The sequence below is a fragment of the Sapajus apella genome, unplaced genomic scaffold (genome assembly GCF_009761245.1).
Source record: "Sapajus apella isolate SASKATOON/1434 unplaced genomic scaffold, GSC_monkey_1.0 scaffold16, whole genome shotgun sequence".
Lineage (NCBI taxonomy): Eukaryota > Metazoa > Chordata > Mammalia > Primates > Cebidae > Sapajus > Sapajus apella.
The window spans coordinates 5,749,545-5,771,583 of record NW_022436956.1 but is presented as its reverse complement, the minus strand read 5'-3'; the positions used below and the strand labels follow the sequence as shown (position 1 = coordinate 5,771,583).

At 43.6% G+C, this 22,039-nt stretch overlaps 1 protein-coding gene across 1 annotated transcript in view; it reads left to right on the top strand.

Annotated features, from left to right (window-relative positions):
- Positions 1-890: 890 nt before the first annotated feature.
- The window catches only part of LOC116555994 (neuroblastoma breakpoint family member 6-like), a 100,181-nt gene continuing 79,032 nt past the window's right edge, over positions 891-22,039 (top strand). The window contains exons 1-11 of the mRNA XM_032284901.1: positions 891-1,135; positions 2,572-2,674; positions 3,913-4,127; positions 6,480-6,558; positions 7,423-7,634; positions 8,821-8,872; positions 9,004-9,101; positions 9,284-9,407; positions 9,513-9,685; positions 14,230-14,466; positions 16,504-16,704. Coding sequence (XP_032140792.1) covers positions 958-1,135; positions 2,572-2,674; positions 3,913-4,127; positions 6,480-6,558; positions 7,423-7,634; positions 8,821-8,872; positions 9,004-9,101; positions 9,284-9,407; positions 9,513-9,685; positions 14,230-14,466; positions 16,504-16,704 — 1,672 coding nt within the window. The 5' untranslated portion in view covers positions 891-957. The remainder of the gene's footprint in view (positions 1,136-2,571; positions 2,675-3,912; positions 4,128-6,479; positions 6,559-7,422; positions 7,635-8,820; positions 8,873-9,003; positions 9,102-9,283; positions 9,408-9,512; positions 9,686-14,229; positions 14,467-16,503; positions 16,705-22,039) is intronic.

Here is a 22,039-nt window from a genome sequence, read left to right as displayed (position 1 = left end):
ACCAGAATAATATTGGTAAGTGACAAGTATCAAACAAGTGTTCAGTGACATTAAGGAAACAAATCAGCCTGCAGATAGAGGTAGAGATTTGCACATAGGGATGTGAACTGCTCTTAAGTGTAATGAAAAGCCAAGATGCTGCCTTAGTCAGAGAAAAGAAATCAACATAATAATGGGATGCAGCCAGGAGAATACTGAGCCGGGGAAAAGTATTTTTAAAAATAAATTATTGATGAACTTTTCAGTAGGTACAGAAAAAAAAAATGCAGAGCCCAGAAGATACCATGGCAGTTTAAAAGTTTGAAATCTTTCATTTGTGGAAAAGCCTTAGGATCTGTTTTAACTTAGAGAAGGTGGGATGACTCCCTGACTAGCACTAAGAAAATGTAACGATTTGGGAAACTATCTCTACCTTGATGATTTTATACACACACGAGATGAACAACGAGGAATATGCTTAGATGTATTGAGAAGGAGGTGCGTCTATGGCTTTGTCACAAGGGTGCACAGACACTGAGAGTGACTGGTGAAGAAATGGTCCCCATCAGTGACTGTCGGGTGAGACCAGGGGACTTTGGGTTTCAACACAGCCTGGGCAGTTGGAACGCAGGGCTCCTAAGATTCCATGACACCCCCACCTTCTAATTCTGTTATTGCAACTGCAGACGGTTACCTGGCACGCTGGCTGCTACCCACCTCACTCTCGTCAGAGGCAGAGCTACAGGCAGGGCCTTCGGCTCTGAGCTCAGGCATCCTAAGCGCTTTTTTTTTCAGTTAAGGACTCTCAACGACTGTGTTGTGTGGATCAAGTTCTTCTCAACCGTAAGTCAACAATTCCAGCTGTTGTCATCCCTCAGTCCTGAATAAACTTGGTTGATTCATTAGTTTTTGACCCATCATGTGCTTGGACTTCTTCTCCCCAGTCCCTGTTTGAACTCTTCTGCCACAAATGTCAGCATGGTGGTAACTGCCGTACATTTGTCCCAGGACAGGGCAGAGATGAAAATTCTAGAAATCAACCAGGAATTGCGCTCCCAGCTGGCAGAGAGCCAACAGCAGTTCAAAGACCTCAAAGAGAAATTTCTTATAAGTCAAGCTACTGCCTACTCTCTGGCTAAACAACTTAAGAAATACAGTAAGTTCTATAGATTCATCATCACGAAAGTGATGAATCAGCTGCTGTCTTCTCTCTGCGACACCGAATGTTCTCTTCATCAAAATTAATTTCATCCTTTCCTTAGTTCTAGGAAAACAGAAATGGGTATTTTAACTTGATTGTGTTAAGGGTGGAAAACAGAGGCACAACGTGTTTAGCAGCTTTTCCACGTTAGCAGTCCGATGTGAGGTGGGACTAGAGTTAAAATCCTGCCTACTGACCTCTGACACAGGCACAGACCCACTTGTTTTTCTCAACAAGATGCTCGATCATGTTTACGAGAATGGTCTCTGTACCCTAGAAGATCCTGCAGACAAATAACATCTAGTCTGTTGGTCTAAATGTCTGCAACTAATGAACTGCCATTCAGTTTAAGCTTCTTCGAGGCCCTGTAGGCAAATCTCTCTTCAGGGAACCCAGGCGGAAACATGGCGACAGTACAGAGTACCTGCTCTAAGGAGCTCAAAGAGGAGGCTGCTCCTAATAGTAACGGTGTCATCCATAAGTGACAGCATGAAAAGCAGGGAGTACCCTGCTGAGAGGGAGGTCCTGCTTCCTGGGGCACAGGCTTGTATTCTAAAGTGGAAGAAAGACAGCACATAAGACATTGTGGAGGTAGCAGTGCAGTGTGCAGAGCAGGGAGCCTGGGCCAGTCTCCTGAGCTCCATCCAAGTTGCCTGTCTTCTCTGTGCCTCAGTTTCCTCATCTGTTCATTGGGTACTATAATAATACCTACCTCTGTAAATTGTTGCAAGAATTACATGACCTGTTTCTTCTAATTCTCCTAGAATAATTCTTAGCACAGAGTAAACACTATCTATTAGTTCTTCATTCTACTCTTTCTAACTTAATTCAAACTTTATTAGTATTTGGTCATATTTCTATGATGATCTCAGGGTCTTATGCCTCATATTTTATATAATTATATTCAGATATGATTTTTTAAATCTTTGACATATTTGTGCTTGAAATTCCCAGTACCAGGGAATCCATGAGTCCCATAGTCCTAACGGCCTTTCCTACTATACAGGATATCACTACTTCATGCCCTAGTAGAGCGTTTGACAGGAGAGGCTGCAAGTCTTGGGAAAGTGTCCCAGGACTCAGAGTCAGACCTCAGGGACTATAAATTCTGACTCTGCCTCATTCCAGGTGAATCATCCTGTCAAGTGACTTGATGTACCATTGAGTTTCTTTTTCTCCATCTCTAAGTTGGAGAGTATCAGATGCCAGAAAGTTGGGAGGAAATCCCAACTTTATTAACTTCATAATTAAAAATGAGGAAATCCCTCACTACAGTCTGGTACTGGGGATGCTTTTGTCCTTGGGGTGGACACTGCCACCTGCTCTGCAGGCAGTGACCACGCCAGCATGTCCAGCCTTCCACTCAGGCAGGCGTGACTGTCTCTTCTCAGAGTGTGAAGAGGACAAAGACATCATAGACTCTGTGCTGAGGGATGAAGTGCAGTTCATAGAGGAGAAGCTGGCAGAGAAGCTCAAGCAAGCTGAGGAGCTCAGGTGAGCAGACGCTGTGGGGACAGGCAGGTGGGCAGGGGTGTGAACCTCTGAAGTGCAGCAGTTCAGCTGGGAGAACCAAGAGCTAAGCTGGGTCAGGACAAGGGCAGGCATTTACCTGCCAGGCACATTTCACACAAATATTCATAAAGCAGAACAGTAATCTTAGCAAGTTATGGGTTACAGTTGTTTCTTGATCTTTGATTTCTCTTTTTAAAACAACTAATTGTTGAATTGAAATTTGCATAACCAAAATTCATTAAAAGAAAACGAACCACCCAGCAGCATTTAATACCCTCAAAATGGTGTGTGATCACCACCCCATTCTCTCTTAGTCAGAGTCACCTCCTGACTGACTGCAGCAATTCACTCATTCAATCAATATTGCCTTCTTGACCTGCCATTCTTTTCTTCTTTCATCTTTCCAATTCACCCCATCTGCACCGGGCCACGTTTCTGTGCATGGCTTGTTTCCAGTCACTGCAAGGTGCACTATGTGAATTTTCACATAGAAATGTCCATGGCCAAAGTGAGGAACTGAAAGGACATCCTTTTGCAATTGATTTAGGAAGGCACTGACTTTGTTTTACAGAAGAAAAAAAATGAATGGAACATCTTAAAGGATCTTATAGGAGCTCTCTCTGATACAGAGAAAGCCTCTAGTTAAATATATATTTGATATCTGTATATTATAAATAGAGAGATATAATTTTTTTTCTTTTTTTCTGAGATGGAGTCTCATTTCTGTCACCCAGGCTGGAGTGCAGTTACACAATCTCAGCTAACTGCAACATCTGCCTCCAGGGTTCAAGAAATTCTCCTGTCTCAGCCTCCCAAGTAGCTGGGACTACAGGGATGCTCCACCATGCCTGGCTAATTTTTGTGTTTTTAGTAGAGACAGGGTTTCACCGTGTTGGTCAGGCTGGGTTTGAACTCCTGTCATCAGTTAATCTGCCCACCTCAGCCTCCCAAAGTGCTGGGATTACAGACGTGAGCCATTGCGCCCTGCCTAAAAAAAATGTATATATATATATATATATATATATATATACACATATATATATATATTATATATATGTATATATATAATTTCTCTTGGCCACAGGCATTTCCCCAAACATGTTGTGACCTTCTGCTTGGAGGGCTCCTTGAGGACATTCTCACATAAACCTCCGTTGCAGTATTAGAACTGATCGCTCAGCCCTTTCCGTTATTAAATATTCTCTGCTATCTCACCGTAGGCAATATAAAGCCCTGGTTCACTCTCAGGCAAAAGAGCTGACCCAGTTACGGGAGAAGTTACGGGAAAGGAGAGATGCCTCCCGGTCACTGAATAAGCATTTCAAGGCCCTCCTCACTCCTGATGACCCTAACAAGTCCCAGGGTCAGGACCTCCGAGAGCAGCTGGCTGAGGGGTGCAGGCTGGCAGAGCGTCTTGTCAACAAGCTCAGCCCAGGTAAGGTGGACACAGGTCCTGATGACACACACACCCAGGTTTATCAAAGTCCCCAGGCCTCCACACCTCCACAATGACAATTTTATCGGTAATGTTTCTTTCCACTGAAAATTTGTAGCCATGACATGACCAGGACTTCCCAGGCAAAAACAGAGATGGAAAACTCATGGGGTTGGAGGTCACAGTATTGCAAATGTCTCTTCATTTCTTTTTTGTTTGTTTGTATGTTTTTTGTTTTTTTGTCTTTTTTTTAATTGCATTTTAGGTTTTGGGGTACATGTGAAGAACATGCAAGATTGTTGCATAGGTACACACATGGCAGTGTGATTTGCTGCCTTCCTCCCCTTCACCTATATCTGGCATTTCTCCCCATGCTATCTCTCCCCAATTCCCCACCCCCCGCTGTCCCTCCCCTATTCCCCCCCAACAGACCCCAGTGTGTAGTGCTCCCCTCCCTGTGTCCATGTGTTCTCATTGTTCAACACCGGCCTATGAGTGAGAACATGCGGTGTTTGATTTTCTGCTTTTGTGTCAGTTTGCTGAGAATGATGGTTTCCAGGTTCATCCATGTCCCTACAAAGGACACAAACTCATCGTTTTTGATGGCTGCATAATATTCCATGGTGTATATGTACCACGTTTTCCCTGTCCAGTCTATCATCGATGGGCATTTGGGTTGGTTCCAGGTCTTTGTTATTGTAAACAGTGCTGCAATGGACATTCATGTCCATGTGTCCTTATAGTAGAAAGATTTATAATCCTTCGGATATATACCCAGTAATGGGATTGCTGGGTCAAATGGAATTTATATTTCTAGGTCCTTAAGGAATCGCCACACTGTCTTCCACAATGGTTGAACTAATTTACACTCCCACCAACAGTGTAAAAGTGTTCCTATTTCTCCACATCCTCTCCAGCATCTGTTGTCTCTAGATTTTTTAATGATCGTCATTCTAACTGGTGTGAGATGGTATCTCAATGTAGTTTTGATTTGCATTTCTCTAATGACCAGTGATAATGAGCATTTTTTTCATATGTTTGTTGGCTTCATGTATGTTTTCTTTTGTAAAGTGTCTGTTCATATCCTTCACCCACTTTTGAATGGACTTTTTTGTTTTTTTCTTGTAAATCTGTTTTAGTTCTTTGTAAATTCTGGATATCAGCCCTTTGTCAGATGGGTAAACTGCAAAAATTTTTTCACATTCTGTTGGTTGCCGATTCACTCTAACGACTGTTTCTTTTGCCGTGCACAAGCTGTTGAGTTTGTTTAGGTCCCATTTGTCTATTTTGGCTTTTTTTGCTAATGCTTTTGGTGTTTTGGTCATGAAGTCCTTGTCTACGCCTATGTCCTGAATGGTTTTGCCTAGATTTTCTTCTAGGGTTTTTATGGTGTTAGGTCTTATGTTTAAGCCTTTAATCCATCTGGTGTTAATTTTTGTGTAAGGTGTCAGGAAGGAATCCAGTTTCTGCTTTCTGCACTTGACTAGCCAGTTTTCCCAACACCATTTATGTCTCTTCATTTCTTGCTGGAACATGGTCTTTGAGGCAAAAGATAGCATCTGTTCAGTTTTAAAGGACAGGAAGGAGGCTGTGACAGGAGGCAGCTTGTTAGAGTAAAAAGAGCCCTGGACTAAGACTGAAGGTTCCCAGGCTCTATCTTCAGCAATGTCTTTAGCAACTGTGAGGAACAGATTAATTCATCCTTCCTGAGTTCCTGTCTCTAAATCTGTAAAGGCAGGCAAACTGTCTCTTGCATTCAAATGTGGGAACACTTATGACTATATTTCGCAATGAGATAAAGTCCCTTCTGGTGTTGGAGAAGGCACTTCATGTGGGGGCATTTGGTAGTAGGAAGTGATCTAGACTGGAGCACTCCCCATGGAGAGGGTATCCCTGGATAGCACAGTGGAGGTCTCTTGGAGGGTCCATGAAGTCTCCGATGTATGGAGTATGATGGAACAAGTTTGTTTGTCCTGTCCTAAGAGAAAGACGCAGGTTTTAATGCAAGCTGTGACGGGACACAGAGCCTGTGCCTGGGTATCAGAACTGTGGCAGGATTGGGGAGATAGCTGCTGAAGCTTAGAGAGAGGCTGGGAAAGCCTCTAGTAATATGGGGAACAAGGAGTCTTTTCAGTATTTGGCCACAATTTGATGGTGACCCTCCAGACCAGAAACTCATTCCCTCATGGATCAGGAGAACATGCCAGGGCATTTTGTTGAAGATAAAACATGAGAGCTTTCAGCACAATGCAGACCCATACATGGATATTCATGTCTCAGTGCACATAGGGTTAACTGTGCTTCCAGTGGGTAAAGTGGGAAATTTCTGAATGGACACTTCTGTTTTTACAGAAAATGATGAAGATGAAGATGAAGATGAAGATGTTACAGATGAGGAGACTGAGAACATACAGGAATCACCTGCTCCCAGGTAACACTGAATAGTCAGGAGTGGGTAATGGGTGGTTAAATATGGAAAAGGTCTCAGAAAGAACACAGGTAGTTGAAGGTAGTCACATATTCCAGATGCAGGATACAGACAGCTGCAGAGTGCACTGATTTCATGAATTAACCAACAAGGAAATAGTGCTGTTAACATGCTTGTCCATTGTCTTCATGGTACCTGTAAGCATGACCCTAGACGAACTCACTAGCCTTAGGGACTTTCTGCACACACAAAGGAGACCTGTCCTCCCCTGTAGTGAAAGCCAGGAGGAGATTCAAAGCCACTTTCTACATGGTTGTCTTTAGACTCTTGTTAGGGAAGAGAAATAGCAAGGAGGCAACCAGCAGAGGAATTAGGAACACCTAGCAAAGCTAAACACCAAGAAAAAAACCTAGAAAATGTTTACATTTCACATCACAATGTTAAATTTAAAAAAAAAATCTAGAAGGCACACCATCTCTGGAGTCTACCATGGCTCGGACACCTGTATTCCCTTGGCCACAGTATGTTAAACGCAATCCAGCTTAACACACATGATGTGGCAGCTGTCTTTGGTTCTGTGTGTGTGCTGTCAAGACTGTACCATACAGAAGCAGCTGAGTCTCTGTCTTCCTCAGCTCCTATCTGTCCAGTGCAGTAAACACCCGCTGCTCTCTTCCTCTCTGGTTCCCATGGCAGCCATGCTCTGTTGCAGAGAGAGGAGAATTGTCTGTTCCCTCTTAAACGGAACCTCCCCTTTGCTTTCTGGGACCACTACCTTATGCCCCCTCTCAAAACCAGCTGGGAATTCCTGGGGTCCAGTCCCTCTTGGTTTAATCTTTGTCATCTCTATCCTACCTGGCTCATCAGGGAGGTGCAGAAGGCTGAGGAAAAGGAATTCCCTCAGGACTTACGGGAGGAATGTGCTGTCATTTGTTCAAACAGCTACAGCACTTCTGACTGCAACCAGCCTCACAGGAGCGCCAAAGTCACATTTGAGGGAAACAAAGTCGACTCTGCTCTGGCCGTAGACAGCGAATGCTCTCAGGATGAAGGGGAGGAACCTCCAAACATTCTCCCAGGTAGCCTGTATATTCTTTATCCCTCGTACCTCTGTCTAGACTGAAGAAGATCAATTCTGAGGATGGGCTGTATACATACACTTGGTTTGAATCAGAAACTAGGATGAAGCTGGGGGCAGTGCCTCACATCTGTAATTTCAGCACTTTGGGAGGTCCAGGTGGGTGGATTACTTGAGTTTGGGAGTTCAAGACCAGCTTGGGAAATGTGGTAAAATCCATCTTTACAAAGAATATAAAAAATTACCCAGGCATGGTGGTGCACACCCGTAGTCCCAACTATTCAGAAGACTGAGGTAGGAGAATCATCTGAGCACAGGAAGTTGAAACTGCAGTGAGTCATGACCACACCACTGCACTCCACCCTGGGTGACAGAGAGAAACCTTGTCTCAAAAAAAAAAAAAAAAAAAGAAAGGAAGGAAGGATGGGAGGGAGGGAGGACTAGGTTGGAAGGTTAATACAGATATCAGTGGGTCTGATGGCTTTCCACTTCTCCCTGGCGCCAATATCAGGTTACTGGACCACAAGTAGGTGTGACTAATTCATAGCCACCTGTGTACAGGAGTTGTACAGGAGGTATCTGTCAGGCCTCCTAGCTCAGTTCCTATGTCTCTCGTCCCCTGTAATGATGTAATTTGTGTCCCTGCACAATGTCCATGGAGTTTCTATGCTTGTCCACGGCCACTGACAGCCTTGCCTATGTATTTGGAGATGTTGTTTCCCTGATTTCACTCTTCTCGGCCTCAGTCTTGGTCTCCTTTGTGTCAGGTTGTCCTAGCTATGCAGTCACCTTGATATCAGGAGGTATATAAATAAAATTTCTCTTACAATTCATTGACCAGGATATATGATAAAATAAATCAGTATTGCAGCAATACTTCTGGAGAGTAATTAGGACAATTTTTGAAGATCATGGGAAAAAATTTTTGTTTAATTGTTTGCACAGACTTAGGTCAGAAAATATGGGATTATGATTTTAGATGAGGGAGATTCTGTTCCATGGGTCTGGAAAGCAGGCTCATCTACTTCTGACAAGACTTCATCTAGAGCACATTAGAACCTTCCTGTCAGAATATCACATTCTTACACTGAGGATATTTATGTCCTTGTGCTATGTCTGGACACGGATTTGGTCTTGTTGAAGTGTGATTTGCTTACTGTGACTTGCTCTCCTAAATTTCTTTACAGGAAATCAAAATGATCATGAGGAAGAGGAGGGAAAAGTACCAATGCCCCCCAGGTAACTGTGGATTTGTGGGCTGTTAGCTCAGTAGTGACACCAGGAGACCAGGGATCCAGGGGAAAGTAGGACAGGAAGTGATGAATAGAACTGTCTCATTCATTCATCCACAAATTCCCTCTCAAGCATAGGAACGGACAATCAGTTGAGCCAGGTGAACTGACCAAACTCAGGGATTTCCTGACCTCACCTGATGTCTGCCTCTTTGGCATTATCACCATGTTTACAAGTATTTAATAGCAGGAGAATGAATGAAAATAACTCACATCCTGCTCACAGTTTTGAGAACAAGTGATGTGGAGGATACAGGAACTCTTTCTGTGAAGATTCAAGAACCTGTAGTCAATTGGCCTCTGATGCTAATGTCAACAAAATGTATGCAGAAGTGCTGAATGCACTGTGTCCTGGCAGTTTCCCACAGGGATCCCTCCATCTCCTTCCTCCTCAGCTCATTGTCTGCCCAGTTCACTGAGCACCTGCCGCTCTGTCTCCTGCTTGAGACAGGGAAGGATGGTTACGTCTTTCTGAGGGGACTGTACTTGGCTTCCTCTGGCCCCTCCTGTGGTCCTCCCTGTAGAACCAGCTGGGCACAGTGGTTTTGCTTCTCTCCAGTGTTTATCTCCTATCTTCTTTCCTCCAGGCTGAGCTGGGAGCTGCCAGAGGTAAAGGAGCAGGAAGTCCCAGAGGACTCCTTGGATGAAATTTACTTGACTCCTTCAGTTCACCATGACCTGTCTGACTGCCACCAGCCTTATAGCAGCACCTTGTCCTCACTGGATGATCAGCTCGCATGCTCTGCTCTGGATGTAGCCTGTGAGTACTCCAGCCTGAAGATCGCAAAGCTCCGGTGTCTTCCCAGGCAGCCTCCATATGTTTTGTTTCTGCAACTTGTGTAGCTGAGCCAGGCCGTCAATGCAGGCAGGCCATCTACACTGAGCCTGCTTTGAATCTGGCTCTGGGATTCAGTTTCAATCGCATACATCCAGTGGGTGAACCTTCCTGTACTGCTGTCCCAAGTGACTCCTCTGTCACCTGGCTTCTCCTTGCAAGAGCAGGCTGTGAGCATAAAAACTCGAAAGGGGTTAGGGCTTTTAGCAAGTTCTTGTCCACAGTAGCTCATCTGGACATATTTGCATAACAAACCTTCTCCTTTAAGATAGGGCATCTCTTCTTTCTGAAATTATGTTGCTAACGACATGCCTTGAACAGTGCCCTTATCTCTTCTCTGACCATCCACACATGCAGGAAGTTTTGCACAATTATCTGGAGGCCTGTTTTATGATTCCTGTGTCTCATACTGGATTCCCTTCATCACAGATCCCCAACCCAGGGGCCATCCATGGACCCTTGTGGGTCCATGACGTGTTAGGAAATAAGCCGCACAGCAGGAGGTGAGCAGTGGGAGAGCATTACTGCATGAATTCCACCTCCTGTCAGATCAGCAGTGGCATTAGATTCTCACAGGAGCTCGGACCCTATTGTGAATTGTGCATGCGAGGGGTCTAGGCTGTGCACTCCTCAGGAGAATCTAATGCCTGATGATCTGTCACTGTCTCCCAGTGACTGTCACCCCCAGAAGGGAACATCTAGTTGCAAGACAACAAGCTTAGGGCTCCCACTGACTCCACATTTTGGTGAGTTGTATAATTATTTCATTAGATATTGCAGTGTAATAATTACAGAAATAAAGTGCACAAAAAATGTAATGTGCTTGAATCATCCCAGTCCATCCCCACTACCCTTGTCCTTGAAATATTATCTTCCATGAAACCAGACCCTGGTGCCCAAAAGGTAGGGAACTGTCGCTCTACTTCCTCTGCTGCCTCTTCCCTCACTATGCAGTCTAGCATCCCTTCCTTTATGCACGGCAAGGCTTGCATCCTCTGCAGAGCTACAGTGTTTTTTTCTATGTATGGGTTTCTCATTTCAATCAAGATTTGGTCTCAGTGCTATATTCTCATGAAAAACATTGAGATCTAGTGTCCCTTATGAGCTACTGGCCTAAGCGATGAACCAAGCAGAGTGGTTCCTGTCCCCATGATGTCCAGAAAACCCTTCCTCTGAGCAAGGGCCTCTTGGTGTAGCAGCTTCATGGATATGTAGAGAAAACTTTCAATTTTCATTTCTTCTTGCTCATTGTGTTTAATTCCATACTGGGAGTTTCATGTGGATTTTTGGGAGTTTCATCCATCAACTTATTTTCTAGGAAGAGCAAGTAACTCTGAGATGTACCCCAGCATAACTGATTATGTTGTAATAAAATTAGCAACAATGCCAGGTGCGACGGCTCATGCCTGTAATTCCAGCACTTTGGGAGGCCGAGGCAGGTAGATTGCTTGAGCTCAAGAGTTTGAGACCAGCGTGGGCAACATCATAAAACATATCTCTATGAAAAGTTAGCAGGGCCTGGTGACAAACACCTGTAGTCCCAGCTACTTGGGAGGCTGAGATGGAAGGATCACCTGAGCCCGGGAAATTGAGGCTGCAGTGAGCCATGATTGCACCACTGCTCTCCAGCCTGAGCAACAAAGTGAGACTCTGTGTCTCACACACACACAAAGAAAGAAACTAACAACAACAACGTTGGCCTCTATTCTGTTTTGGTCAGTGAGTGCCTTTCCTGCTGGGACCATCCCCTTTCCCATTTTGTATTTCTCCCTGAATTTGAGAAAGCTAATACTTTTCTAGGATCACAGTAATTCATGAAACAAATAAAATACACATTGGCCTTGCATCTGCTGTATGCCCTGGCCCTTGCCAAACAAGCTCCATCCTGCTATGAAACATTGAGGGCTCAAGAAACGCTCCCAAGTGGGCAGTGGCATTGCCCTGTTAGAGCTGAGGACGCCGGGGCTCTGGAAAGTTTCCTGCACTTGCCCAGGATGCCCCAATTAGTCATGGTGGGAATATATGCCCCTTGTCTGCCTGACTCCATGGCCCAGTTTCTGTCATTTCTTTGTGTGGGGACCTGCCAGGTACTGAGCCACTATGGGTGCTCGCCCTTTTCCTTTTGTAGAAATTATTTTGAAATAAAGTCAAGTTGAAACAGAAAAGTTGCTGGTCTAGGATAAAGAACTCCTGTAGCCCCTGGCACAGACTTCTCAAGAAGGATTACCCCTGTGCACTTTGTCCGTGAGCAGAATCAGTGGCTCCTCCGGTTCCTCCAGGGGGACCTACAGCTCCCACAGGCTCTCCCCTGGAAAAGCACTCAGGGGATGAAAGGTCCTAGTCTCTCCCCACCCCCTGCCCCCAGGGTTACGACTCTCAACTTGGCCATGCTTGGATCCCGGTAAATCTGTGGAGCTGCATCTCATGAACACCCCAGCCAGGATGTGGCTCCTACAATAAGAAAGGGAATTGCCCCGACACATGTCTCAGAAGTGAGATGCCTGTGATGTGGGCCAGCCCTGCCAGGGCATCAGCTGACCTGGGCCAGGAGAGGCCACATTCATCTAGGCAAACGGTCCGAGATGAATGAATATGCCCTTCAAATTACGCAAGGATGCTTCCTGTGTGTGGCTTCACAATAATAATGTGTGAATAGTGTGTATAGTGCATAGCCCTGACCCCAGCAGCCGTGTCAAAGTGCATCTGCTCTGCCCATCCTCTCCCTGCAGAGAAAAGCTTGGTAGATTTAGAAAGAATACAACCTAAATTATCACGTGATCTTTTATCACAGGCTTTCCCAACCCGCCCAATTAACAATGCCACAGTACTTCAGAAGTTTGAAAAAAACTTTTCCTTTTACATCTGAAAATGCAAATATTCACAGTATAAGTTTAATAAGACTCAGTAGTCTAGAAAAGACGGATAAAATGACGTGAGAAAATTAAGTAGTGAGAATCAAAGACACTCACAGAGCTTGATTTGAAATAGCAAGTGCAGAGACTCAGAGAGGGAGCGATGTGTTTGCCCAGGCTTCATCAGCCAAATTTGTTGTTTCAGGATGTTTTCCTCATTTGCTCAATATAAGGTATCTTAAAATGTAAGAGTGTCCTAAGTGGCTGAGGGTTAATCATCAGTAAAGTGTGCGCTGAGCAACTAGGGATGCTGACAGAATGGTTCCTGGACAAAGACCACAAAGCTGGATGGCACCTGGTGCAGGGTGGGCCACGGAGGTGTCAGCATGACTCCAGGGAGAATCTGTTTGAGGCGATGCTGGATAGGAATGTGGGGCAGATGTTAGAAGTAGCACAGAGGCAGGGTGAGGGGGACAGTCACCCAGTGGGCAGTGGAGAGAAAGTTTTCAGATGCAGAGTGGGAACATGGGAAGAACAGGGCTTCTGGGTGATAAAACTGCTGAGACAATTCCTAGAGTGGAGATGGCAAAATCAGAGAAAGCAGAGACGGAGCGTGTAGGAAACCAGGCATCAGTGATGAGTCTGATACACTGTGCTCTCAGGGAGATGAAAGAGAACAGACACATGGAAGACATTTTTTAAAAAACTTAGAAAACCTTGGAGAGAATGAGGATGTGGAGAGGCGAGGAGAGAGAGGAGCCCTTCAGCAACGTGGATCCGGCCCTGTAGGTGCCGGCCCTGTGGGTGCTGTCCCTGTCCTGAGCCTGACATGGACTGGCGTGAGGTCATTGGGAGACTTTCCTTAGTCCACTCTGAGAATGTGCAGTCCTTTCCCTGTGGAAATAGAAATAATTTGTCTGCCTGAACCCCACTGGAGGAGTGGGTAATGTGAGGACTGTGCCCTGTGTTACCTTCTAAGGAACTGCATGTGCTGATCTGTAGCTCTTATGGCTTCTGAATTTCCGCCAAGGAAGTGGTCCATCTACTACATTGCCTAATGTTGCTGACACCCACTATATGGCAATAGGATGGAGATTTGTGGGCAGGGGGTTAAACCATTATAGGCAATGGCAAATTCAAAACGTCCCAGATCCCTGAAAAGTTTGCCTCACTTAGTGTTTGGTTTTCCTCATGGTTCTTTCTCAAAGCCTCATGGCTCTAACTGTTGCCCTGTTCTTATACACCTGTGTTATGGAGAATAGCTCCTCTTCTCCTATGCTCTGAGGGCTCTCTAGAACTTTCCTTCTTGGCACAGGAAAGAGATTAATAATGACAGACTAAGCATCATGACGTTGTTAGCCAATCCAACGTTCTCTGGGCTGAAGAAGGGGTTTTTCACTTCAGAGACACCCCAGCCCTGAAACTCCAGCCCATGTCAGCATCCCCAGGCACAGAAAGGAAAGGTGACATCACCTACATTGACGTGATATGTGTCTGTGTGGCCTGGGTCACTGGGTGGCTTTACTGAGAGGCAGGGACAGCAGCAATGGGTGTCCTGGGTGTGCTTCACAAAGGGAAAACTGAGATTGTTCCTACTGAAGCCCCTTCTCCTTTCAGCTCCCACCCAGGAGGCCTGTCCCCAGGGGACTTGCAGTGGAGACTGGAGCTACCACTTGGCAGAGGTGCAGGCTTCACAGACACAGCTGGAGCCAAGCACCCGAATGACCAATTGTCTGCAACTACAGCTGGATCAAGGGATCGACTTCGGGAATGGCTTAGCCAGGCAGGGCCTTTCCTCCACCACCTGCAGCTTCACAGCCAATGCTGATCCTGGGACCCAATGTCCCTTTCAAGGTAGGGAAGGAAAGGGGAATAAGAAGGTCTAGTCCAGGTGTTGGTGGTCGCGGTGCTGTGGGTGGAGGAGAGAAAGGGGCCTCTCCGTGCCCACTCAGGGTCAAGTTGAAATCCATGATGCTCCAACCCAGTGAGGTGAGCAAGAGCCTGGGGCTTAGGACAAAATCTACTCTCAGGTCCTGGGTTTGCCTGTTTCTGGTTGTTCACTTTGGCCAAAGATTTTGTCTTTTCGGGGTATAAATATCTGTTTCCTTATTGCAGCTACCTAAGAAATAATATCTACCTGTCATCATTGTTGAGAGTATTAATTATTATAATTTCCAATGGGTCTGATCAATAACAATTGCTCAATAAACCTATAAATAGCTGTTATCTAATCCATTTGTCTTCTGCCAAATTTACATTTAGAAAGTGACTTCACAGACTATGTCTTCTCTGAGGTAGAGCAATTGTGAAGCTCTCTGTTTTCTACAGACCCCCCTTCCTTTCCTTTCTCACACACACTCCTCTGCCAGTTTTCTTCCTCTCCTTCCGCATCCCTCATGAAGCCAATTTCCACTATCAGGAACTTTCAGTAACAACCTATGAGGTACATTCAGTAACAGTGCAAATCCTGGGCCCACAAGTCAGTCTCATGACATGTCCAGCTCCTTCTTCTTTTCTGCTCTTTTTAAAAACAATGGGCAACTTTCACATGGAAAGTGTTCATATCAGTGTCTTTTATGAAACTCCATTTAGTTCATCATCTCCACTCATGTTCACAGCCATGTGCTCAGTTTCCATCTCACAGGGATCTAGTTCTGCTCAGATTTCCTTAAAACCCTGGGTCATGTTCATCTTCATTCTCTGTCCTAATCAATCTCCTCCTGGAGCTCCTGGGACTGCCTGGTGCTCATCTGTCAGGTGATGCCCTCGGCTGAGGAATGAGGGGACCCCTGTCCTCAGGAGGAAGGAGGGACACGTGAGATAACACCATCTGGGTCCATGGAGAGGACACACGGAAGGCGCTCAGTGGGTATCGGGAGATGCGCAGTCCCTGATACGTGCCTTGATAACTTATTTAAACTGATTTCTTCCCACCAGAATCTCCTTTGCTTTTCTGTGGATTCTCACACCCCGAGCCAAGACTCACCCCAGTGGCTCAGACACACTGTCTCTTGCTCAGGTTCCCTGGAGTGCAGAGCATGAACCAGGCTCCAGGTAAGAGGACAGAGTGAACCCCTTTTGTCTCATTCATATTTTTGTTCAGCTGGTGATTTCTCCTGCTGTCTAACGGGTCATTTGTTTCTCTCCACACATTTTCTTTCTCGTTCTTCTCATGTTTTTTGTTTTTTTTTTTCCAATTCAATGGACCAGAATAGTCATTATAACATTACATTTAATATCTTCCAAATCCCTATGTAATATTTCTTCATTAGATTAATACATACAGATATATTCATTGACGTCATTTGTCATATAGATTATGTGTATTTGGTGTGTGTGCTATATAGGGTGTATATGTATATGTAATAGATCATACAATGGTACAAGTTTTGTAAATTCTCCAGGTTCAGGCTTCCCCGGTTCTTTTCTCTCATCAGCTGCTGTAACCTCTGTCTGGTCTCACCTCTGTGTCTCATGGGCTGCCACCCTGCCGGTCCCTTCCATCCCCATCACCTGTTTGAACTCAGCTCTGATTTAACTTTCATTTTTATAACCTCTTCCCTCACCAAAGCCCAGCCTACACACCGTGTGATTTCCTTGCTTTTGCCTTATTTACCAGAAAGCTATTTGTGTTTCTTAATCCTGTGTTTCTTGAATATTTTGGGGGATTGAGAGTGCCTTTGCCTCCTGACATACATGTCATTACTGAGTAACGTAAAAAAAAGATCAACAAAAAAGAAAATATTAAAATGATTCCATTGACTTCCGCTCACACTTTGGACGTTCTTGTCCAAGGCCACATTCCTGATTTGATGTCCTTTGGGTGGGAGAGAAAGTCACAATAAGATCATGGGTGCCAGTGGATGCCATTGGCTGTCGTTTTATTTTCAGAGCTGGTTTTAGAGCCCTCCGCTGGGATGAAGAACCCTCTGCAGCTGGAAGACGATGCACTTGAAGGCTCAGTGGACAACACACAAGAACGTCAAGTCATTGGCCATATTGACCACTCAAGTGTCCTAAAACCAAAGAGTATTAAAAGAAAACTCCCATTCAGCAAGTGGATTCCCTGGCTTTCACGTTTAGGGTGCAGAGGTAATCACATCTGTGAATCTTAACTGCACTCACTTCTTATTTCTCTCTGTCTATGGTGGCAGCTTATTCTCCCACTATTTTTTCTCTTCCATTTGTTGTCTCCAGTATCTGCCATTACCTCTGTCTGGTCTTACCTCTGTGTCCAATGGGCTCCCACCCTGCCATGCCCTTTCTGTCCCCATCTCCTCTTTGCTCTCTGAACTCTGTTCTATTCCTTCTCCTTCTGCTGTCTTGAGAGTGCCTCTCATGGCCACAGGATTGCCAGGTCTCCTTGTTCTCATCCAACTGCATAGTTTAAGCTGCTGAACACAGGGTTTTTTGCCGAAATTGCACATGCTCTTGGGAAATTTACCTTTCCTCCCTGCATCTCCAACTCCATTGCCTCTTTCTGCAGGGAGCATTGCTTTAATACATCATTTACACATAGGTTTTTCTCTTGAGTTGGATTTTGAGCAACTCAACTTATTCAACCCTTAATCATCTCTTGTTTGGGTGAATGAGAAATGTGAAAACTGAGCACAAAGAGCCCCACTTAGAAAACTAAACTAGAACCAGGTGGGAGTTCCCTACTAGCCTGGAATCAGGTTAGTCTTCAGCCCCAGATGTGTAGCCTTGTGACAATGTCGATGGAGTTGACAGGGACTCAGTGTTCTCACCTCATGGACTCATTTGAGCTGACATTAACTGGAGGAAATTTATGATTGTCTAAAGTGACATCACTCCAAAAGTACATGCAGAGGACAGGACTTCAAAACTGCATACATCATGAGGTACATCATTCTAACCTCTCTCCTTTTTATTCTCATTTCCACTTCTACAAGTCCAGTTCAGGATCTAAAATGCAACTCAGAAGAATCTTGAGAGCAGTTTACATGAGATAGCGCTTTCTAAATTATCTTTGAGAAAAGTGACTCCAGGACCAGCTTTATGCATACACAAGATGACAGACAAGAATCTGTCCACAGGACGATCTTTGCTTTGGCCCAGCCCAACTGATAAGAGAGAGGTTTCACTGAAGTTGTCAGAGAGAACACCAAAATCCTTGGAACCACTGGGAACAAAGCCAATTATGAGATAAATGGGAAAGGAAAGAACCCGATGGAAATGGGGTTGTTCCATTTAGTATCTTTATATCCTGCTGCCATGTAATAAACACCTGGTGAGATTTCAATTAAGACGAATGCCTTGAACTCACACCTTGAGGTTCTCACTTTCGTGACGTAGAGTGTGGTTTGGGTGTCTGTAGTTTTAAAATGCTCCCATGTGATTCTAATATGTGGCAAAAGAGAAGAAGGACCACTGGTCTTCCTTGACCTCAGGTTACCAACATGGAAGTGCCCCATATGTGTAGCTAATCCAAAGGCTGCGCGTCCATCAGCCTTTGATGGGACCTATATTCCCCTCTCAACAGCACTGTTTGCGTAGCATAGAAAAAATTAAGCAGAAAAACAAGAAAATTAAGAGATTAGACCTTTAGGCTCTGTTTGAAGTACACTTCCTCAATTTTGAATACAAGATAAAGTGAGAAATAGTCATTGTATTAATGCCTAATGTACAGAGATAATACTTCCCATATTACATGTAATGGAATTTAGTATATTCTTTGGCAGTTTAAAATAAAACTTTCAGTTTACATTTAACTACACAGATTTTACAGCCCACTAATTGGCTCAGCACTGCAATGTGAACGTTTCACTTTTGATCAGTTACTGTCCTTCTGCAAAGCCCCAAAAGAGAACTTACTGGTCTCACTCTCCTGAAGAGAATACAATAATAATCAAGACTGAAATTCCACAAGATATTGTATATGAATACTTCTTTATGCCACTATTGACACTGACATTAAATATTAAACGGTAAACTTTCCCAAAATATACTTAAGAAAAATAATAAGTAGGAGGGGAGAGTATAGTAAAACACAAACTAATCCCTTTTATTTTGTACTTCAGAGTTTTGTTGATCTAGATATTGAGAAGATTAGATGCCTTAAGGTGTAAGCAGGTGTGGAATCAACTTCCAGGCAATAGGGAAAATAAGTAAGGCCATAATTACACTCCCTGCTCTCTCTTTGCTAACTCCATTATGAGTATCTTTTTTTTTTCTTTCCTGAACCCCTTTCAAAGAATACTTATAATATTTGTTTTTTCCTTTTAAAAAAATGTTTAACCAACCAAACAAGCACCACTGACATCATATTTCTTTGTAAAAACCTTATTCCTGTCCCAGCCAAGGTGATCCAACAGCCTATTACGACTGTTGAGACCTCCAGATTGGAGCCTTTCCTCTAGCTTCCTCCAATCCTGACTGAAAGGGCCTTAGTTCATGTGTACTATTTCCTGGGCTGTCAATAGCAAGTCATGTTGCCTTAGTTCAATCTTACCTTCTGTTTTAAAAGGTGGAAATGGACGTGGATGTTGTCTGATGTTCCTGCTGCTTCTTATATCTAGAGTTCTTCCCATGGCCCTCCCGCTCCTCCCTAGAAGACTGGGACATGGAGTTGTAAGGGGGTGGGTTTCTCTGAAGAGTGTCCTCTCCTTCTGCAGCCCTCTGTGTCTGAGCATGCATGATTGATGCTGAGACATCCTCACTGAGAAGAAAAGCCATCACTCTGCTGCAAACAGAGGGTATCAGGAGGAAAGGGGCTGATGTTCCCAGCTGCTGGTTGGGCATAGGAGGGTTCCCTATATCCTGCACCCTAGACTAACTGGAAGATCAGGGAAATTCAGGGGCATTTTCTTCTTACTTGTGGATGGTGCTTTCCTTTCCAGTCAGCCCAACCCTCACCTTCATCTCAAGTACCCAGCAGGAGATCAGTTTGCCACTGGGATAGCACCACTTAGCAATCCCTCCAGACTCAGCCTTCGAAAGGACCTGATGAAAATGCTAATTTGATTTATCTCTCTCCCCCACAGGTACCAAATACTGCTGGAAAGATGCAAAGAATGAAAGGATGTCACAAAAAAAGTCGCTTTTCCACTTTATGAGAAAAAACTAAAACAGCAAAGCAAGTTGAAGTCCAAATACAATGACACTGCAGGGATCTTTCAGTGAGGATTGAATTTTAGACCACAGAATGCTCTTGATGATTTCAACCAACTAGACTTCTTTGATTTGAGAAGCCACAGTCCATCCTAGTCCAATTGTGATCAATACCTAGGGAGACCAATTCCCAGATAGACAAACAGCATTGACAGACCTTAGCCCCGCTTCTCTCAATTCCCTTCCTGTAGAGAACAGAAGTCTGGAGCCACTGGCAGGAGACAGCATGCCACCCAGGACTCTGCCAGGGTAGAGTATGAACAATGCCATGTTCTTGCTGAAAATGTTTAGCCTGAATTTCACAGGAGGTAATCCTCAGACAACTGTAGAACGCAGAACATTGAACAGGACAACTGACCTGTCTCCTTCAAACAGCCCATGTCACCACCAAGAACACAACAAAAAGGAAAAGAGATGTTTTGGATTCAAAATAAATAAAAAGACTATGTAGCTTATGCTTTTTAGTCATTTTGAACCCCAAATAGCTCTTCCTCTTTTTGTTGTTGTCACTGATGGTGCTGACATGGACTTGTTTGTAAAGGACAGGTCAGCTGTCTGACTCAAAGTTCTTCATTTTGAAGTCTGAAGATGTCCTCATGATTAAATTCAGCCTAAACATTTGGCCAGGAACACTGCAGAGTCATGCTGTGAGCTTCCTACTTCAGCCCATTTGTGGGCAGAGAAGGTCCAGTGTATCCATCCCTATTATAGTGATACTAGGATGGTCAGTTGGTTAAGGAGGAGTCTAGGAGCTCTGTCACTTGTAATGACATCTTATTTATAATTAATTTGGCAAGTGGTTTGAAAAAGTATTAATATCCTGTGTTCCAGCAATCTTCCTCTGAGCATTTTACCATCAATTAATCACCCCTGCCTGTGTCAGTTATTTATATTTATGTTTTTATGTTGGAAATTGACTTTCTTAAAATTTTACTATAAACTTGCTTTTGCTGGCATTCTGTCATACAAAAGAATATTCTCTGCTCAAATTTTAACTTGCATCAAAAATTAATTTTAGTCTATTAAAGCTAAAATGTTTATGTTTTAAATCACTTTAATTAAATTTTTGTGACTATCACTCTGGGCTAGTGGATTTTTTATGTGCAATGTTTTAAGCTTTCATTTTATGATTAGTTTTCATGGATAAAGACATAGATTCATAAAAACATTCTTATTTCCCTGTTTATATTCTAAACTCTCTCATATTTTACTCTATATTTACCATACATAGTAGATTGTATTTACTGTATTTGTCAATGTAGTTTTCTTTGTGTGTTTGTGTGTACATCTGTGTGTGTAAGAGAGAGACTTTTGTTTGTTATTTAGGAAGGGTTGTATACTTCCTGTTTAACATTGCACTAAAAAGATTTTGACATCATTAGTCTCCTTTTAACCTTTTTGAAGTTGAAATTATAATTTTCAACTTCAAATTTTTACCAATATGAAAAAGACATCATTTTCCTCTTCTCTGACCCCTTTAGCTGCCATTTCTGATAGTGTTATTTCAACCCAAGCATATGCCAGTGATAGCCTATGTCTCCCACCTTGTCCCCAACTTGGTTTTTGGTTTAGATCCATGATTAAATATGTTGATGCTCATAAGTTACTCAAAAGTGCATGTCCTAGTCATCACTTACTGAGTAGCATTCATCCTTCACAAAGTCCTCATGAGAGAATCATGTCTCTCTGAGTTTTGCATCCTTAAACTTTTCCCAGTGCCTTGGTACATGGATTACCTCACTTGATTTAAGGTATTTGCCAAAAATGATTTTTCTTGATATTTTAGGAAATATTATCTTGCTTTAGGGGACATGCATGGTGTGTGTTCTCATTCTGGGATTCTATTTGTTCTACCAGGACCTTTAGTTTCTGCCAGTTACTTCATTCATTCTCTTCACCACAAGTCTCCAGAGGATTCTTCCTTTGTCCAGGCCTCCTCTACCTCTCTACTTCTCCTGTTGCACGAGCTTGGGTGTGCATAGAAACTGAGGCCAAGTTCTGTCACTGGGCACATTTGGGCATCAACATCAAATGTCTGGCATCAAATGTCAAAGAGGAAGGAAAACATGAGACATATTGAAGAACATAATCATTCAATTGAAAATGACATGCATGTTAGAAATAGAAGACAAGGACATTAGATCAGTTATTATAATTTTATCTAAGTGAAGATGTTGGAGATATTTTAAATTATCAACTTCTGTAAGTGAAAACTACAGTTCATAGTCTGAAATTTATTAAATACATTGAATTAAATATTGCAGAAGAATATATTAATGGACTACAAGAAATAGCA